This window comes from Cornus florida, unplaced genomic scaffold (genome assembly GCF_030987335.1).
Source record: "Cornus florida cultivar Cherokee Brave unplaced genomic scaffold, ASM3098733v1 CherokeeBrave_3.0.0_Hap2_Chr11, whole genome shotgun sequence".
NCBI classification, from domain to species: Eukaryota; Viridiplantae; Streptophyta; class Magnoliopsida; order Cornales; family Cornaceae; genus Cornus; species Cornus florida.
In genome coordinates this window covers 68507499-68525388 of record NW_026775581.1, presented here as the reverse complement: position 1 = coordinate 68525388, position 17890 = coordinate 68507499, and the positions used below count along the sequence as shown (strand labels likewise).

The 17890-nt window shown below is 38.6% G+C and overlaps 1 protein-coding gene across 1 annotated transcript; it reads right to left on the bottom strand.

The window, feature by feature from the left end:
- Positions 1-3925: 3925 nt before the first annotated feature.
- On the bottom strand, positions 3926-6628 carry LOC132281237 (uncharacterized). Its single transcript, XM_059782961.1, has 4 exons — positions 6181-6628; positions 5465-6060; positions 4827-5416; positions 3926-4718 (listed from the first exon to the last, which is right to left on the bottom strand). The coding sequence occupies exons 1-4, from the start codon at positions 6626-6628 to the stop codon at positions 3926-3928; spliced, it is 2427 nt and encodes an 808-aa protein (XP_059638944.1).
- Positions 6629-17890: the final 11262 nt, after the last annotated feature.

Sequence of the window (17890 nt, the reverse complement as noted above, 5' to 3'; positions counted from 1 at the left end):
TATAAGTGATTCTCTAAGTTGGGTCCCTCGACAGGCTTCATTCCTTACGGGCCTAGCTATGCATTCGGCCTATTCCGCAACGTCACCGTGTGGGCTGAATCCAGTTTCTCGGCCTGATCCTCTTTTCGTGGGTCATATCTAGCCCATGTCTCTTCCGATATCCTCAACTGCCCCCATAATTACTCCCTAATTAATTAGGGGGTAATTATTAGAGGCTGCTAATCATGGCTTGACGGCTCAAGAAGATCTCATGGAAGAATGGACGGTTGGATTTGGGAGTCGGTGCTTCGAGATTCAAAAAACTCCTCGCTTTCCTGACTCCTCGGCCTTCGAGCCCACCTTGTCTTTATAAGTCTCAGAGATGTTCCATCAATCCTCTTTACCATTTCTATCTTGCTTCACCGTCATTCAAATCTTCATCTATCTCTTTTGAGTTAAATCCCCTCCGACGAACTTTTGCAAAAGCTTCCTTTTCCGGTGATCTTGCAGTGCTCTTCGCGATGTTCAATCTTTCGAGGTTAGTTTTGTTTTTTTCTCCTCCTTTAGGGATTTGCTGTTCTTCCTCAGAATCTTTGTTCGTTTTCACCATGACTATAGATTTAAGTGTTCTTTGTATGAGACTCAACCTTCCTGATGACATTCAAATTAGGGCTTGCCCCAAAGATGTAAATATCAGGACTGGTGCTAGCCTTCTTCCCGGCGAGGTCTTGTTTTCCAATCTTCAATTAAATCTCATTAGGTTCCCTCTGTATCCCTTCTTTAGTTACGTTTTTAATAAACTGAAACTTTCCCCTTTGCAAGAAAACCCAAATTTCCTTAGGGTTCTATCTGTTATGTTGCTTCTGAACCGTGACAGAGGTCTAGATCTTGACTTCATAGATCTTCTCCTCTGTTACAAGGTTAGCAAAATCTGAATTGATGAACCGTTCTGCCATTTCTACCCAATTGAGAAGAGGTCCATATGCAAAGATAAAATCAAATCTGAGAAGGGTTCGAGGAAAAATATAATTGGGATTAGGGGAGCCTGGTTTTCTCCAGTCGCAAAGGACTTCTGTAATACCCGGGTATCACAACTTCCCTATCCCGAGCGCTTTTGGCGAGTGCTCTGTCTCTTCGTATAAAAAATACAAAACCCATAAGAGTGACTGTCCTTGCGAGATTTGCGTTCTTCGCTTTTATACTTTCTTATGCCGTTCCTTAGGCATTCCTTGTGATGATTTGAGCTACGGTGTTTGCAGGGATAGGGATAACTATTTGAAGAAGTGCGTTCTGAACGACATTCCCTCTTGCTCGGACCTCCTTACCTCATACAACCTTCTTGCTCTCTCAGCCCTTGGCAAGACAATTAGTCAACTCTAGATCCCTTCCTTCGGCAGGAAGAAGGCTGCCCCCAGGACCGTTGTTGCCCCTGTGGCAACTTCTTCCCCAGTTTCAATATCTTCTTCTGCCATTATTTCTGATACCACTCCTTCCATTGATCCGACCGTGACGACTACCGACCCGGTCTCTAACGTTACGCCTGTCAATCCGAACGTGACCCCTTCTGTCAACAACCTTCCCAGCTCTGCCACTGTTGCCGCTTGGGAAAAGGCGAGAGGAAAAAGGCCTCAGCCTGATAGTGCTCTCAGCATTGATGACGTTCCTTTGTCTCAAAGGGTTAGGCCCTCTGGGCCAAGTGTGTTCGTGCATCCTCTGACTAGGCCCCCTTTGACTAGGCCTTCTGCCCTCTCTGGGCCTATCTCTGTTAATGCCTCTGCCTCTGTATCGGCACCATGGAACCTCCGCTTTATTCGAACAGACGGGTCGTTTGTAAAGCCAGACGAGACCATGTTCAAGGATGGTCAAACCGCTATGGCATACTACAGGATCATGTGGACTTCTAAAGATATCGAGGTAGCCAAGGGTTTGTCTCAGAAAGAAGTGTTCAGCCGGTTCCCCTTGTCTGCCATAGAGGTAACTTTTGCCCCTCAGTCAATGAATCTTTACATAGTCTTTACATTTGATTACTTCTGATCACCTACTCAGCTTAATTAGTTATCATGTATATCTCTGCAGACCCTATTTGGGATGATGGCCATGCAGAAGCAAGTTGAGCTGGGAAACGCCAAGGCTCGTAAGCTCTCTGACAACCTTGGTGCAGCTAACAAGGAAAACAATGCCTTAGTTTCTCAGAATGCCGAGCTGATGGTTCAGCTCAACAAAGTTGAGAAAGAGAGGGACGCTCTGATAAAAGAGACAGACTCTCTTCAGGACGAAAAGGATGTTCTGCAACTTGAGAAGAATGTCTGGCATACCGAGCGAGAATCTCTTAAGGCTGAGAAGGAAGAACTTCAGCGCCTTCTGAGTGATGAGCAATCCACTCCGATGGCCTTTGAGAAAAGAGCTCTAGATGAGCGTGATGCTTTACTCAACACCATCAGTAAGGTAAATGGTGGTATGCTAGTTTTGCACGCTCGGTTTTCCAGGGTTGGGGCCCTCAGATATGCTCAGGGGTTCCGAGAGGGTTATATCGATCGTATTCCAGCTGAAGGTCAGACCGGTTCTACCCCTGATGAGGTTGACAAGGAGCTGAAGATTGATCCTCCGGGTGTTTATGCCGACCCAAACTCTACCCCTGCTGAGGGTATATTTGATGAATGCCAAGAGATCGCCTTTTCTAGGATCACTCCTACTCCTTCTACTGCTCAACCTCTGGGCGTTCTTCCTCTGTCCACTGTGACTCCATCCGCCACCGCTGCTGAGGATGAACCTCGGCAGAATGATTCTTCCAATGCTACTGAGGATAGAACTCAGCAGAATGATTCTGTCATTCAGCTTGATTCTCCTCCTCGTGAGGACGGAACCGCCAATAGTGATGAAGGGACCGTTCAGCACCATCAAGAAGCTGACGGGGCAAATACTTCTAGTTAGAACCTTTCTGATGTCCCCACCTCCTTCCTTTTGCACTTTTGTCATCTGTATACCTCATTTTTTGTAACTCAGAAACTTCACTATTAATGAGATGGCTGACTTTTGGTTGAACTTTTGCCATAAATCCCTTTACTTAATGATTTAATGTTATCTGATCTGGTTTCTCTCTGTATGTCAGTGGTTAGCGTTCGGCTAGTGTGCCACTTTGCCACATTTTATTTTTATTTTTTATTTTTTTCCGCAAGTTTTTGGCGTTCGGCTCATAGTGCCAGCTGCCACTTACTTTACTAAGTGGTTGGCGCTCGACTAGAATGCCACTTGACACTTTCACTCTTTTATTTTTGGCAAGTTCTTGGCGTTCGGCTCATAGTGCCAGCTGCCACTTACTTTGCCAAGTGGTTGGCGCTCGGCTAGAATGCCACTTGCCACTTTCACTCTTTTATTTTTTGGTAAATTTTTGGTGTTCGGCTCATAGTGCCAACCTACTTACTTTGCTGAGTGGTTGGCGCTCGGCTAGAATGCCACTTGCCACTTTCACTCTTTTATTTTTGGCAAATTCTTGGCGTTCGGCTCATAGTGCCAGCTGCCACTTACTTTGCTGAGTGGGTGGCGCTCGGCTAGAATGCCACTTACCACTTTCACTCTTCTATTTTTGGCAAGTTCTTGACGTTCGGCTCATAGTGTCAGCTGCCACTTACTTTGCTGAGTGTTGGCGCTCGGCTAGAATGCCACTTGCCACTTTCACTCTTTTAATTTTTGGCAAGTTTTTGGCGTTCGGCTCATAGTGCCAACTGCCACTTACTTTGCTGAGTGGTTGGCGCTCGGCTAGAATCCCACTCGCCACTTTCACGCTTTTATTTTTTTGGCAAGTTTTTGGCGTTCGACTCATAGTGCCAGCTGCCACTTACTTTGCTGTTTTCATACACTCAACTTTTTAGAAGAAGATAGTTTTTTATAAATTTCAGAATTCTGTACACTGAAAATGAGTAATGCCATAATTAGAACTTTAAACTTTCTACATATAATACCTTTTTAAAGATGTAGCATTCCATGGCTTGTTAACCAACCTTCCGGCCATGGTCTCTAGTATATATGCCCCCTTCCCTATGATCTTTGCAATTCTGTATGGTCCTTCACAAGGCGACATCATCTTTTTAACCATTCCTACCTTCTTCTTCAGAACCAGATCACCAAGTGTGAAATCTCTGTGCTTCACCCTTTTGTTGTGGCTGCTAGCCAGTGTCTGCTGATAGGATCCAAGCCTTATTACCGCAGCATCTCTCTTTTCCTCTAACATATTAAGGTTAAATCTCAGCATTTTTTCATTTTGTTCCTGATTCCATGCTAAGCTTTGGACAGTTGGAACCAAATATTCAACCTGTATGACTGCTTCGGTTCCGTATGCCATGGCGAATGGGCTTTCCCCGGTCGGCCGTCTAGGGGTCGTTCTGTAAGCCCATAGGACGTTCGGGAGTTCATCCAGCCACTTCCCTTTACGGTTTTCCAATTTCTTCTTGATACAAGCGAAAATTGTTCTATTCATAATTTCTGCTTGTTCATTGGCCTGGGTATGACTTACTGCTGCCAATTTTTGGTTAATTCCATATTCTTCCAGCAATTCTCTAACTTGCTTGCTGTCGAGATTAGTCCCATTATCCATAACAATTGACCTCGGGACACCAAAATGGTAAATAATATTACTCCAGATGAAGCGTCTTATATGGGTTTGCGTTACGCTCGAATATGGCTCTGCTTCCACCCATTTGGTAAAGTAATCTGTTGCCAGCAATATATACTTGTTCTGAGCTCTTGCAGTTGGCAGAGGACCAACCACATCCATCCCCCATTCTGCGAAAGGCCATGGTGTGGCCATCACGTGCAAGTCCTCAGGTGGTTGGTGGATTAATGGTCCAAACCTTTGGCACTTATCGAATCTTCTGGAGAATTCTTCCGCATCTCGTGACATGTTCGGCCAGAAGTACCCTTGCGTCATTGCTTTGTGCGCTAAAGATCTTCCCCCTGAATGATTTCCACACATGCCTTCATGAATAGCCCGCAATAACTGCCGAGCTTCTGTGAGGGTAACGCATTTTAAGTACGGCCCAGAAAAAGACCTCTTGTATAACTGGTTATGCACTATGGCGTATTTTGCAGCGTTCGATTTGATTTTCCTAGCCTCATCTCTTTGCTCAGGCAGAGTACCGTTCCGAATATAAGTTACAATCGAATCAATCCAACTTGGCTCATTTGGAATAACATTCACTTGCCAAGGATCTGGGCCCGAAGATTCTTCAAAAATGGATGGCTGGTTCAGTATTCCTACGGGAATCACCCTTGCCAATGTCTCTCTAGAAACCAAAGCGCTATATGCTAGCCGATCAGCATCTTCATTATGCTCTCTTGGTACTTGGATGAATTCAATTTTTTCAAAGTTTCTGACTTCTCGTATAACAGTATAATGATATGCTTCCATCGTTTCATCCTTGGTTTCATATTCGCCATTGACCTGTCAGACAATTAACTGCGAGTCACTAAAGACGGTCAAATTCCTGACCTTTAGCTCTTTGGCGAGCTTAAGTCCAGCCAGTAGTGCCTCATATTCCGCTTCATTATTAGTGGCTCTGAATTCAAGCCGGAGCGCTTGACTTAGGAACGTGCCTTCTGGTGTCTGTAGTTTGACTCCAATGCCTGCCTCCATCTGATTTGAGGATCCATCGACAAAGAGTTTCCACAAGCAACCTCGAAGGTCTTCCTCCATGTCTTCTGAATCACATTCCAGCAAGAAATCTGCCACTGTTTGCCCTTTAACTGCCGTTCTGGGTTCATATGTTATGTTAAATGAGCTTAACTCTATGGCCCACTTCGTCATCCTCCCTAAGAGGTCTGGCTTGTGCAGGATTATTCTGATAGGGAAAATGGTTATAACGATGATAGGATGGGATTCAAAATAATGCCTGAGCTTTCTTTTCGCATGTACTAGCGAAAGTATCACCCGCTCGGCCTTTGAATAGCGTCGTTCAGCCTCAGTCATCGTTTTGCTAACATAGAACACTGGATATTGCTTCTCCTCTTTACAACGGATTAGAACGCCACTTGTCGCGATGCTGGATACCCCGAGGTATAAAAATAGCTTTTCTCCTGGTTCGAGAGCTGACAGGACCGGAAGGTTCTACATATATTCTTTCAAACCAGTTAATGCTCGGCGCTAGTCATCCCCCTAAACTTGTCTCTTATGGCTTCGTATTGTGTCAAAAAATGGTTTGCAGCAACCTGAAAATTTGGAAATGAACCGGCTCAATGCAGCTATCCGTCCCATAAGTGCTTGCACTTCTTTGATTGTCTTCGGCTCGGCATTCTTACTCAGAGCTTTTGTTTGGGCAAGGCTAGCTTCTATGCCTCTATAATTAACCACGTGTCCTAGGAACTGACCAGAACTCACGCCGAATGAGCACTTGGTTGGATTGAGCTTCATTCCATATTGTCTCAACACATCAAATACGTCTTGTAGATGTTTCAAATGGTCAACTTTCTTCTTACTTTTTACTACCATGTCATCAATGTAGGCTTCCACTGTCTTCCTTATTTGATCCTTGAAAATTTTGCTAATAAGCCTTTGATAAGTTGCCCCAGCGTTCTTCAGTTCGAACGGCATAACTTTGTAGCAATAGGTCCCTCGCTCGGTAACGAAAGAAGTTTTCTCTTCATCAGCAGGGTCCATGGAGATCTGATTATAACCTGAATAAGCATCTAAGAAGGTTAAACGCTCATACCCAGTAGTAGCATCCACCATTTGATTAATTTTGGGCAGCGGAAAGCTATCCTTCGGACAGGCTTTGTTCAAATTGGTGAAGTCAATGCACACTCACCATTTCCCATTCTTCTTCTGCACAACAACAACATTTGACAACCAGTCGGGATAGTACACTTCTCTTATAAATCCTGTATAAAGCAGCCTATCAACCTCCTCGGCTATGATCCGGGTACGCTCTAGAGCAAACTTTCGCTGCTTCTGCTTTACAGGTCTTGCATTGGGATTAATGTTCAAGGAGTGACAGGATACGGAAGGATTGATTCCAAGCATGTCTAGGTGGCTCCATGCGAATACATCAGCGTTCTGAGACAAGAAATCAACTAACTCCTATTTCTCCCCCTCAGCAAGTCTTACCCCCACTCTGGTTGTTCGTTCTGGTCGGAATTGATCGATCTGTACATCAACTAAGGGTTCTTCGGTCAAGTCCACTGGCTCCCCCTCCCCATTCTGCTTGGGTGGAGGTTCCTGTAATTGCTATCTCGGGCTTGCCGAACGGATGGGTGCTTTCCCTTTTCCAGCATATTTCAGTGTTACTGAATAACATTCCTTAGCTGCAACCTGGTCCCCATGAATGTCAATCACCTTGGTTCCGTCTGGCCCCAGGCATCTCATTACTTGATGCAGAGTGGAAGGAACACCGTGAACTATATGGATCAACCCTCTGCCTATCAGAAGGTTAGAAGAGGGATGAATCTCGACAACCACAAAACTCTCCATCAGAACCCTTTCTGCGGTATGCACTGCTACTTCCACCACTCCAACGGGTTCCACCCGCTTTCCATCGAACCCGAGCAAGGGATTGCCAGTGGGCTTGAGCCTATCGGGCTTTATATCGAGCCAATCGAACATGTCCCTCGGCATAACATTCGAACTACTTCCAGGATCAATCAGAACTCTTCGTACTAAGTATTCGGCCATTGTCAAACTAACAACTAACGGGTCATCATGAGGGATCTGAAAACGCAACAGATCTGTTTTGTCAAACTTTATCTGTGTTGATGTGCTTTGTTGGTGCAGAGTGTTTACACTGCCTATCCTCCTCTTCATCTGCGCCTGGCGGAGTCGTGTTCGAAGTAGTTCATCTAACTCTTCACGTTCAGGCCGGCCATGAATTGCATTGATTATTTGAATTAGTTGTGAGTTATAGGAGTTCGGCTTCTGATTCCTCCTCTTCACTTGCTCCGCCGGTTGATTCTGCTCTACCGCCGGGCCTTGAATATAACTTGCGAACTCCCCTCTGGCTATCAACATCTCCACCTGCCTCCTTAAGTTCCTGCATTCGTTAGTCTGATGGCCAAAGTCAGAATGGAAAGCGCAATGCTTAGACTTATCTCTCTGCTCCGGTGGTTGTTTGATAGGTAAAGGAAGTCGGAACTTATCTTTGTTTTCTTGGTACAACCTTGCTAGAGTGACTTTCAATAGAGTGACCAATTCCTCTTCCCTGGGCCTCTTTTCTGCTTTCCAAGGAATCTGCCGCTGTGATGGAGCTGGTTTTTGCCTGATCTTAGCTTTGGACTTTTCCTCTGTTGACATAATTGACGTTTTCCTTGCATTAGCTGCCTCTTCCTCTTCCAAATGGACAAATCCACCAGCTCTTTCATTCAGCTCGTCCATGGTTTGTGGCGTGTTCACCACCAGACTTGTGTGGAACGGAGTCCCACGAATCATGGCCAGCTTGAATGCCTGAATCGCCGTGGACGGATGACATTCGATCACTATGCTCATGGTTAAATTAAATCTGGTAAGAAAGGCTTGGAGGCGTTCATCTTCATGCTGTCGCATCGTGAATAGACTGGAGACATCTTTTGCCTGGTGCTTATTCCTATAGTACTGGCTGATGAACCGATCGCAATCGGAAACTATCAATCGATCCCCTCGGTAAGTTTTTGAACTAATTAAGCGCTGGTCTAGCTAAGCTTGTTGGAAAACATTTACACATTAAGGAGTTGTTCTCCGTGTTCAGAGCCATTTTCAATTGGATATGATACACATGATCGATCGGATCAGTCGTTCCGTCAAACAGGATGAAAACTGGCATGGAGAATTTCCTCGGACTCGGAGCATTCAGAATTTCATCAGTAAACGGTGAGTCAACCGTCCGAGCTGCTGAACAAAGGGCCTCATTCTCTCTATGGAACCTTGTGGCAGCTCTCTGATCCGTAGATCTCCTTTCTGAGCTTCGGTAGTCTAACGTAGCCATTGAAGGTCGATAAAGCGAATCAGATGATCTTTCCTCCATATATTCCTTCTGCCAGATCGGTGTAATTTTGTGATGTCCAAACTCCATAGCTTCTTCTCGGTTGAACCTCTCCTGATACGGATTAAAAGTCATTGCCTCGTTCTGCCTGATCTGCTCATGCTGTGGATCTAAGTGAATTGAGCCTTCTCGATCATCAAAACGGCGAGGATTTGGCGGCAAATCATCCGGCCTAACCTCCTCGTGACAAGGATTTGTCAGATTGTTCTCTTCCCCCTCACCTTGACGCGTAACAACAGGATGCATAACCTCTTCACCCGCCGGAAGCAGTTGCAGAATCACCGGAGCTTCTTGGCGCTGCATTCCAGCTTTCAGCTCTGTATTCTCTTTCCTGAGAACTTCGATCATGTTCATCAACTCATCAAGCTTCATCTATTGGACATTTTCCACCGGATTGGAGCTCTCGCCTCCTATCATGATTCCGAAGCGAAGCGAAGCGAAGGCATGAATCACAAGATCTTAATCAGATATGAGCTTTACTGATGCAAATCTCGTCGGATCTGGACTCAAATTCACCGAATCGCGATCATAGTTCGCTAGATCTGAGCTTTTCTAGCTTCTAACTCACCGGATCTAGTTGCGATCAAGCAAATCTCAGCTGCATAACTCCAACGCAAACACGTCAAAACCAATAGTAATCAATCCTTCAAAAAAACTGCAATCTCTTCGATCTGGATTCAATTTCCAGAAATCTTGCTTTGTCTTCATGGATTAGTTTGAATTAACATGACATCGATCAAGCATGAATGAGTGTTCTTCATCGGTTCCCACAGACGACGCCAATTGAAGATGCAAAGAATTAACTCTCTTTATCCTCATAGAGTCTCATTACATTTTCAACAAAAATCCCCTTACATTATCTCCTTCTTGCCTATTTATAGGCATTTACAAGTGCTACTAGAATGCTATAAGTGATTCTCTAAGTTAGGTCCTTCAACAGGCTTCATTCCTTACAGGCCTAGCTATGCATTCGGCCCATTCCGCAACGTCACCGTGTGGGCTGAATCCAGTTTCTCGGTCCGATCCTCTTTCCGTGGGTCATATCCGGCCCATGTCTCTTCCGGTATCCTTAACGATTCACCCCAACAAACTTTTGGCGCCTTTGTCACAGTTGAACATTTGGCGCCTTTGTCACAGTCGGGCCACTTTATCGACTCATTTACCTTGTCTACAAGGAAGTCGATAATGATACGGATGTTATAGTCGGGCTATCTCGCCTACTAGTCTAACCCATATTTGAAGTTTTCTCATTATTATTATTATTATTATTATTATTGCACTTCTTTTCTTTTTGCCCTTATGCATGATGTATTTAGTATATAATTCAACCTTTTGTTTATTTATTTTTATCCTCTTATTCCTTTTTACTTTCTTCTTCTTATTTAAATTTATTATTGTGTATTTATGAAATCAATGCGTGAAATTTTATGCATCATTTTCAAAATACAAAAAACCTATCGTGAACAATTGTAATTATATTCCATCCAAATATTATCAATTAATATTTTGGTTCTCATATTTGTGATATATTTATCCTTCTTATACTTAGTATATTACTCATTGATTATCATATTATTTGTAATTATTATTGTTTTTTGTTTTTTTATTTTTATTTTTTTGTCAAGTATATTGGCCCCACTAAAATAAAATTGTGGCTTTGCCCGGACCTGATATATGATTTGAACACTTTGCATAACATCGTATAAGAGCATCCGCAGTGGGCTTTTTAGAGACCAATTTGACAAGCAAATGGCCTAAATAGGCCACAACAGGCTCGCTTAAAAGAAAAATTCAAAAATCCTTCTCAAAATGAAGGTAATAAAAATAAATAAAATATTTAAAACGTTGCCGTTCAACTACTATTTTTTCAAAAACAAAAGGGGACAATGGTCCTAAGGCCCCGTTTTGCTGACCAGTTGCCCCCAAAACCCTTTTTTCACTTTTTTGATGTTTTAAAAAAAAAAAACAGTAAATAAATAATATAGTCCTTAGGCATTGTTTGGGTAACCCAAATTAAGGACTATATTGGCCTACAAAAAAGATGAAGAAGCGCGCCCGAGCGAGGGGGGGTTGGTGGGGGGATTTTTTTCCCACCTAAAAAGAGTTTTTTTTTCATTTTTTCCCTCATTTATTTAAACCTGCCAAATTACCCGTTAAGGCACTGTTTGTTTGACACAAATAGTGCCTTAACAACTATATTTTTTGAAAAAAAAGTAAAAGAAAGAACTTTTCAACTTTTTAATTTCCCCAACTCCTACCATCATCCAAACTACATTCAACCCATCTCTATTTTCTACTCTTCCAAGCTTCATTTATTTATTTGTCTATTTTAACTTTTATTTATATATTCTTCCAATTCCATGGATCCAAGATCACCATTCTACTGCAACTTCTAACCGACCAATGAATTTTTTTCATTTTGACGAAAATAATATCGATTTGTTTTCCCAGTCACAACCAGACAGTACTCCATATTATGGGAGTAGTGTACCAGAATCCTAAATCCCTTCCCAATTTATGTTCTTGAGATGCCACAATCAAGTAGCGCCGAACCTTCCTCAAGACAACTGGTTGATAGGCAGTCTAATTGGAAGAGGGACGAAAGTGAAGCTCTATGCAAGGCTTGATTGGCCATCTCCGGTGATGCAGTTACGTGTACAAACCAAACTAGGGTAAAACTATGGTTCCAGGTGAATGAAAAAAAATGTGCTTCAACTTGGTTGTCCATCTTCCAGGATTCCAAATGGTTTGATTAATCATTGGTCCATCATGCAAAAAATGATGACCTAAATTTCTGCATGCATGGATAAAATAAATAGGAATCACCTTAACGGCTACAACAATGAAGACATAGTTAGTTTTTTACTTTATTAAATTTAACTCGTAAATATTTTAAATATTCGACTTCTAATTACTTTTAACTTTTTGTGTAGATGCTACCAGTTAAAAATCTTTTTAAGGCATAATATCACAAAGAATTTACTCCCGACAGCTGATGGAATATTGTGAAAAGTACCAGTAAATGACATATACATTGTGCCGAACAAGAAGGAAATAACAACCCAGAACAACAGCAGAAGAGAAGGAGTGCATTCGATAATGATGCAGGTACGGCGTCTACTACATGTACTCATGCAATTACGACACCAACTTCAACTTCGATTGAATCTTCACAAAACATCGGTGAAAATGATGCACTCGATGTTGAAGAATGTCAATCGCTTGAACAACCACCTGAAAGAAAAACAGTGAAACAATGCCAAGATATAGGTTTGAGTTCGAATTTGAATTAGGTGCGGAGTTCATTCCTAAACAATTTTTATGAACTCAAATTCCATACTGAGACGAACTCAGATAATCTTGCAAATGCGAAAATGATGCGAGAGGCAAGAAAAACAGAGAAATAAAAGGCTAAACAACTAGAGATTCAGGATAAACTATTGGAAAAATAGAAGGAGATGATGCTAATAGATCAAAAATTGATGCCAACACCAGAAGTGTAAGAGTGAGTTCGTATGCGACAAAGGGAGATATTGGAATCTATGTGATAAAAGTTGTCATAATCTATTTATTTACTTAATCCAAGCTTGTATATTGTATTGTTATTTATAATTGTTTTTAATCCATGATAATGGATATTGCATTTTTTTTTTTCTCTTTTCTTTTTTTTGTTATTTTATTCCATAATGTAATGTATTGTTTTTTAGTTGAATGTAGTGATGATGTATTGCTTTTATACAAGATGAAAAATATAGCTGTTTAAATATAGCCGTTATAATTATAGTTGTTGGTAACAGAAGAATTAAATTAAAAAAAAAATTTATTTTAAGAGAGCGAAAATCCGGTGAGGTGGCTGCAGCACCAAAATTTTGAGAGCAAAAGTTGGCTACGACTTTTAGAAAAGCTTATATGACTAATTTAGAAAATAAAATTTCGAAGAGGATGTTACGGATGGCCTAATACACGCCTAAGAGCATCTCCAATGCAGAATTGCTAAATTTGGATGCCAAATCTATATTTTGACAGTGCTACAGTGTCAAAATGCTACATTTTAGCAATTCTGCTCCAATGATGCATTTTATGCAAAATGCTATTTTTTGACACAACCACCATTATTTTTCAAATACCATTCCCACCATTCATATTTGTGTCAGTAATATTAATATTAGGCACATTCCAAGTCAATTTGTAGATATTAGAAGGAAACTAAAATTAAACCTAATTAAAAAGAAGCAAAAATTTAAAATATGTAGTCAAAAAAGGACAAAAAAAAAAAAAAAAAAAAAAAAACAAAACAAAAAACAAGAAAACAAAAACAAAATGATTTATGGACTTCTATTGCTGATGGTGTCAAATGAAATCTCAATAACTAATAAGAAGTTGACAACTCATCACCTTATCACAAACAGACAACTCCAAATCTATCCTCTCCAACTTTTCAGCTTTTCTCCATCTCTTCGCATCATCTTTCAATGCCTTTGCCAGAACAAAGACAATCTCTAAATAAAAATGATCAGCGACCATGGTTTCGATTCCGGCAAATTTTTTTAAGTTTCTCTCCAATGTCATCTCTACACTCCTCTCTCGCTAGCAGTTTACTAGTTCACAGACATCCTCATTGGCAACCGTGGCGTCCATGGATTCCGGCGAGATTAATCTTTATTTCTTTCCAACACCATCTCTGCACTCTTCTCTCTAGCGTTGATGAAATTTTTTATGACCTTTTTTGAAAATATATATATGTGTGTGTGTGTGTGTGTGCGCGCGCGTGCGCGCCAAATCTAAACCCCGCCTTTCTCTCTCTCTCTTTCTTTGAAATAACAGTAGCTATTTCTTGTGCTACAATTGGCAAAACTTTTGGCAGAGTTAAAAATTGACAGTCATTTTAACATTGCATTGGAGAACCCCTTTTAAAGTCCCCTTGCTATATTTTAGAAATGACAGACGTTTTAGCATTGGATTGGAGATGCTCTAAAACACTTAACTTACTTTGATACCATACCATTTTGTAACCGTACGTCTTTACTATTCAATTAAAAAAATTAAGTTATTAGGTAATGCCATGCGCTACCTATCCTTCCTCAAACATGTTATTTATATATATATATATATATATATATATATATATATATATTTATGTGAGATAATCATTCGACCTAATATATTTTAAAGATACCATTAATAACTAATTTCTAAGTATATAAAAGTAACATCTAATTAGTTCAAAAAAATTGACTTTTTTATATAAAAAAAATTGATTAATTACGAATTTCTAAGTTCTAATATATTAAGAAATTAAGAATACACACATGTATTAAAAGCCGGGGCCGTCCCAAACCAAAATCCTCTCCATTGGAACAGTGCTGCTGTTCTGGCCGGTTTTCATTATAGCGGCAGTAAAAAAGTTAAAATCTATATTTATGGCAATATAAATTATATACAAAATATATATGAATTATACGCATAATATATACGTATATCAGAACAGTGTTGCAGCCAATTTCAAAAGCCCGCCCTTTATTGTATCTTCTTCTCCAAAAGCTCAAAATAGAATCAAATTTTTATTTATTACCAAAACAAGAGAGAAGTCTCATCTCTTTCCTCAAATTTGTTCTTCTTTCTTTTTTTACTTCCATAGATAATTGTTTTCAAAGAAACAGAGCAACTGGTACATGCTGTCTCGGGTACATGAGTGGCTGGAAAAGGAAAGTTATAAGAAGGAAGAGAGAGAAGAGAAAGATTGCGAAAGTGTCGGGCGTAAATTATTTGGGTTTACAAAGATAAAGACTTACCTATTTTTAATATTATAAGTTAAAGTCGTTTCCAATATATTAGGTTTTTTTTTTAGTTTGTTGATGTATTTATAAGTTTATTCCTGATCTGAACCACTATTAAAGATTATATATATATATTGTTTAGTATCTCAACCCTAATTAATGTTGGAGACAAATATTGCATTTATTATTCTTATGATTATTTGGATTCGGATTTTGTAAAAAAAAAAAAAAAAAAAAAATTTGGTTGCTTTTTATTTAATTCTGAACCTTAATTAATGTTGGAAATAAATATTACATTTATGTACTGATTCTTTAGGATTGTATTTTGAAGAAAAATTTTCAACCCTTTTTAATGTTGGAAACAAATATTGCATAATTATTGTTCTTACCTTTTTAATGTTGGAAACAAATATTGTATAATTATTGTTCTTATGATTAATTGGGTTCATATTTAATATTTCATATTGCAAAATTTTCGAACCATAATTAATGTTGGAAACAAAAATTGCATTTATTGTTCTATGATTAATTGGGTTCATATTTTGAAGAATAATTCTTAACCTTTTTCTTTTATGACATGTGAACCCTAATTAATGTTGGAGAGGAATTTATATTTTTAAGTATTAGTATATAGTTGATAATTAATAAATGGATGAGAAATTGTTCAAATTTAATTACTGATACATACTAGAAAAGAGTTGGGATGTACTTTGTTATACAGAATGGACTATATGTTTTTATTTGATATTGTTTGTAATGGTAATTGAGAATTATGAGTGGTCGTAATAATTAGTAGTAACTTAACATAGTTTTAATATTTAAGAAAATACTAGTCCCGAAAAAGATTTGAAGTTTATGTCTCAGTTAGAAAAAGTAAAATAAAAAAATTAAACTGTCACATTATTGTACGAAATTAAGTATATTCATTGACTTTAATTTTTTCTATAGTCTTATCCTAACGTTATAGAAAATTGATTGGCTTTGGTTTGAATTTGGTTTGCAATTGAGTGCCATGGATTCTTGATACATTGTGTTTGTTTGATAATCTTAATTGGTCACAAAACTGTAGTCGTAAATTTGCTGAGATGAATGCAATTTATAGTTGTGGTAAAGGCAAAATTGGGGAGCAACAAAAGCACTGACAAAATCCCCAATAGCCTCAATTGTAAAGATACATGTAAATGAAAATGTAAGAGGTTGAAACCAACCATGGAGCTAAAGATTCACAATAAGATGAACTCAACGAAAGGAACATTTCAGGTTGAGGTACTTTTCTCCCCTTACCGTTTTCCATGTAGTTTCATAAATAATACCATTTGTCTATTAAATTATGCACACGTAATAAATCTCATTATTATGTTGCAGAATTTCACTGAAGCCCTTGTATCTGGAGAGGCAGGTGGCAATCAAAGTTGAACAATCCCCTACCACCTGTTCGTTATTGTCAGTATTATTGCAACTATAAGAATTTTCATATGTGACGCTACCACCACCTGCAATATTAATGGTGGTGAACTCAATACTCCATTAACTAACTAGGCAAATATGCTATTAAGGTGGAACATGCATTTAAGAACGACTCCAGATGTAAATTGGATTGCATTTTGTCCCATCATCATATTCAAAGATACCAGATGAAAACAATTGCCAATCGACTGGCACGCCAACGTCCCACTTGCCAATTTCGGAGATAGGCTGACCAATTCAACAACGACTCTTTGATTCTTGACAGTCATTCCAATATATATTTGACTTTAATTTTATGATGTTGTTCATTTTCGTCTGCGTACTTGTAACCTTTTGGAATTTGCGTGAGTTGTTTTATACGGTATGTACATTTTGGTATATCTGGAAATGTAGTGGTTGACCGACTTTAGATAATTTTGTGTATTATATATGTATTGAAATTAGATTTTTTTTTCGATGATTAAATGCAGGTGACTGACCTATTTAAAACGAGGCAATGCATTGATGTATTAACACAATACATTTGGCATATAATACCGTTTATTGCTCTTAATTTTAATGATTACTTTTAAGTCAACTCATCAATTTAAGTAAAATTGTTTTACAACATAACTTTTTTAACTTAGCTTATAAACCATCAATTTCATTTCATTTCATAATATATTTTTATTCATAATTTATAGAAAACATCCCAATAAATTTGTAAGACAATTTGTAAGGCCAAAGGAATACAATCCAAATACAACTCTCAACTGATTCATTTATGCAAATACATATGTTATACTTATCCTTATGCTTATATAGATAATTTCGTTAATAATTTATAAATAACATACCAATAAATTTGTAAGACAATTTGTAACGCCCAAAGGAATACAATCCAAATACAAATCTCAATTGATCCATTTATGCAAATACATATGTTCTATATATCCTTATATTTTTATAGCTAATGTCGTAAATAATTTATAGCAAACATCCCAATAAATTTGTAAGACAATTTCCATGGCCTAAATGCAAATAATCGAAACACAACTCTCAAGTAATCCATTTATGCAAATAGATATGTTCTATTTATCCTTATATTTTTATAGTTAATGTCGTTAATAGTTTATGAAAAATATCTCAATAAATTTGTAAGACAATTTCCAAGGCCTAAAGGAAAATATAATCCAAATACAACTCTCAACTGATCCATTTATGCAAATAATTATGTTATACTTATCCTTATATTTATATAGATAATTTAGTTAATAATTTATAGTTAACATCCCAATAAATTTGTAAGATAATTTGCAAGGCCTAAAGGAATATAATCTAAATATAACTCTCAACTGATTTATTTATGCAAATACATATGTTCTATATATCCTTATATTTTTATAGCTAATGTCGTAAATAATTTATAGCAAACATCCTAATAAATTTGTAAGACAATTTCTAAAGCCCAAATAAAAATAATCGAAATACAACTTTCAAGTGATCCATTTATGCAAATAGATATGTTCTATTTTTCCTTATATTTTTATAGTTAATGTCGTTAATAGTTTATAGAAAACATTCCAATAAATTTGTAAGACAATTTCTAAGGCCCAAAGGAAAATAATCCAAATATAACTCTCAAGCGATCCATTTATGCAAATAGATATGTTCTATTTATCCTTATAT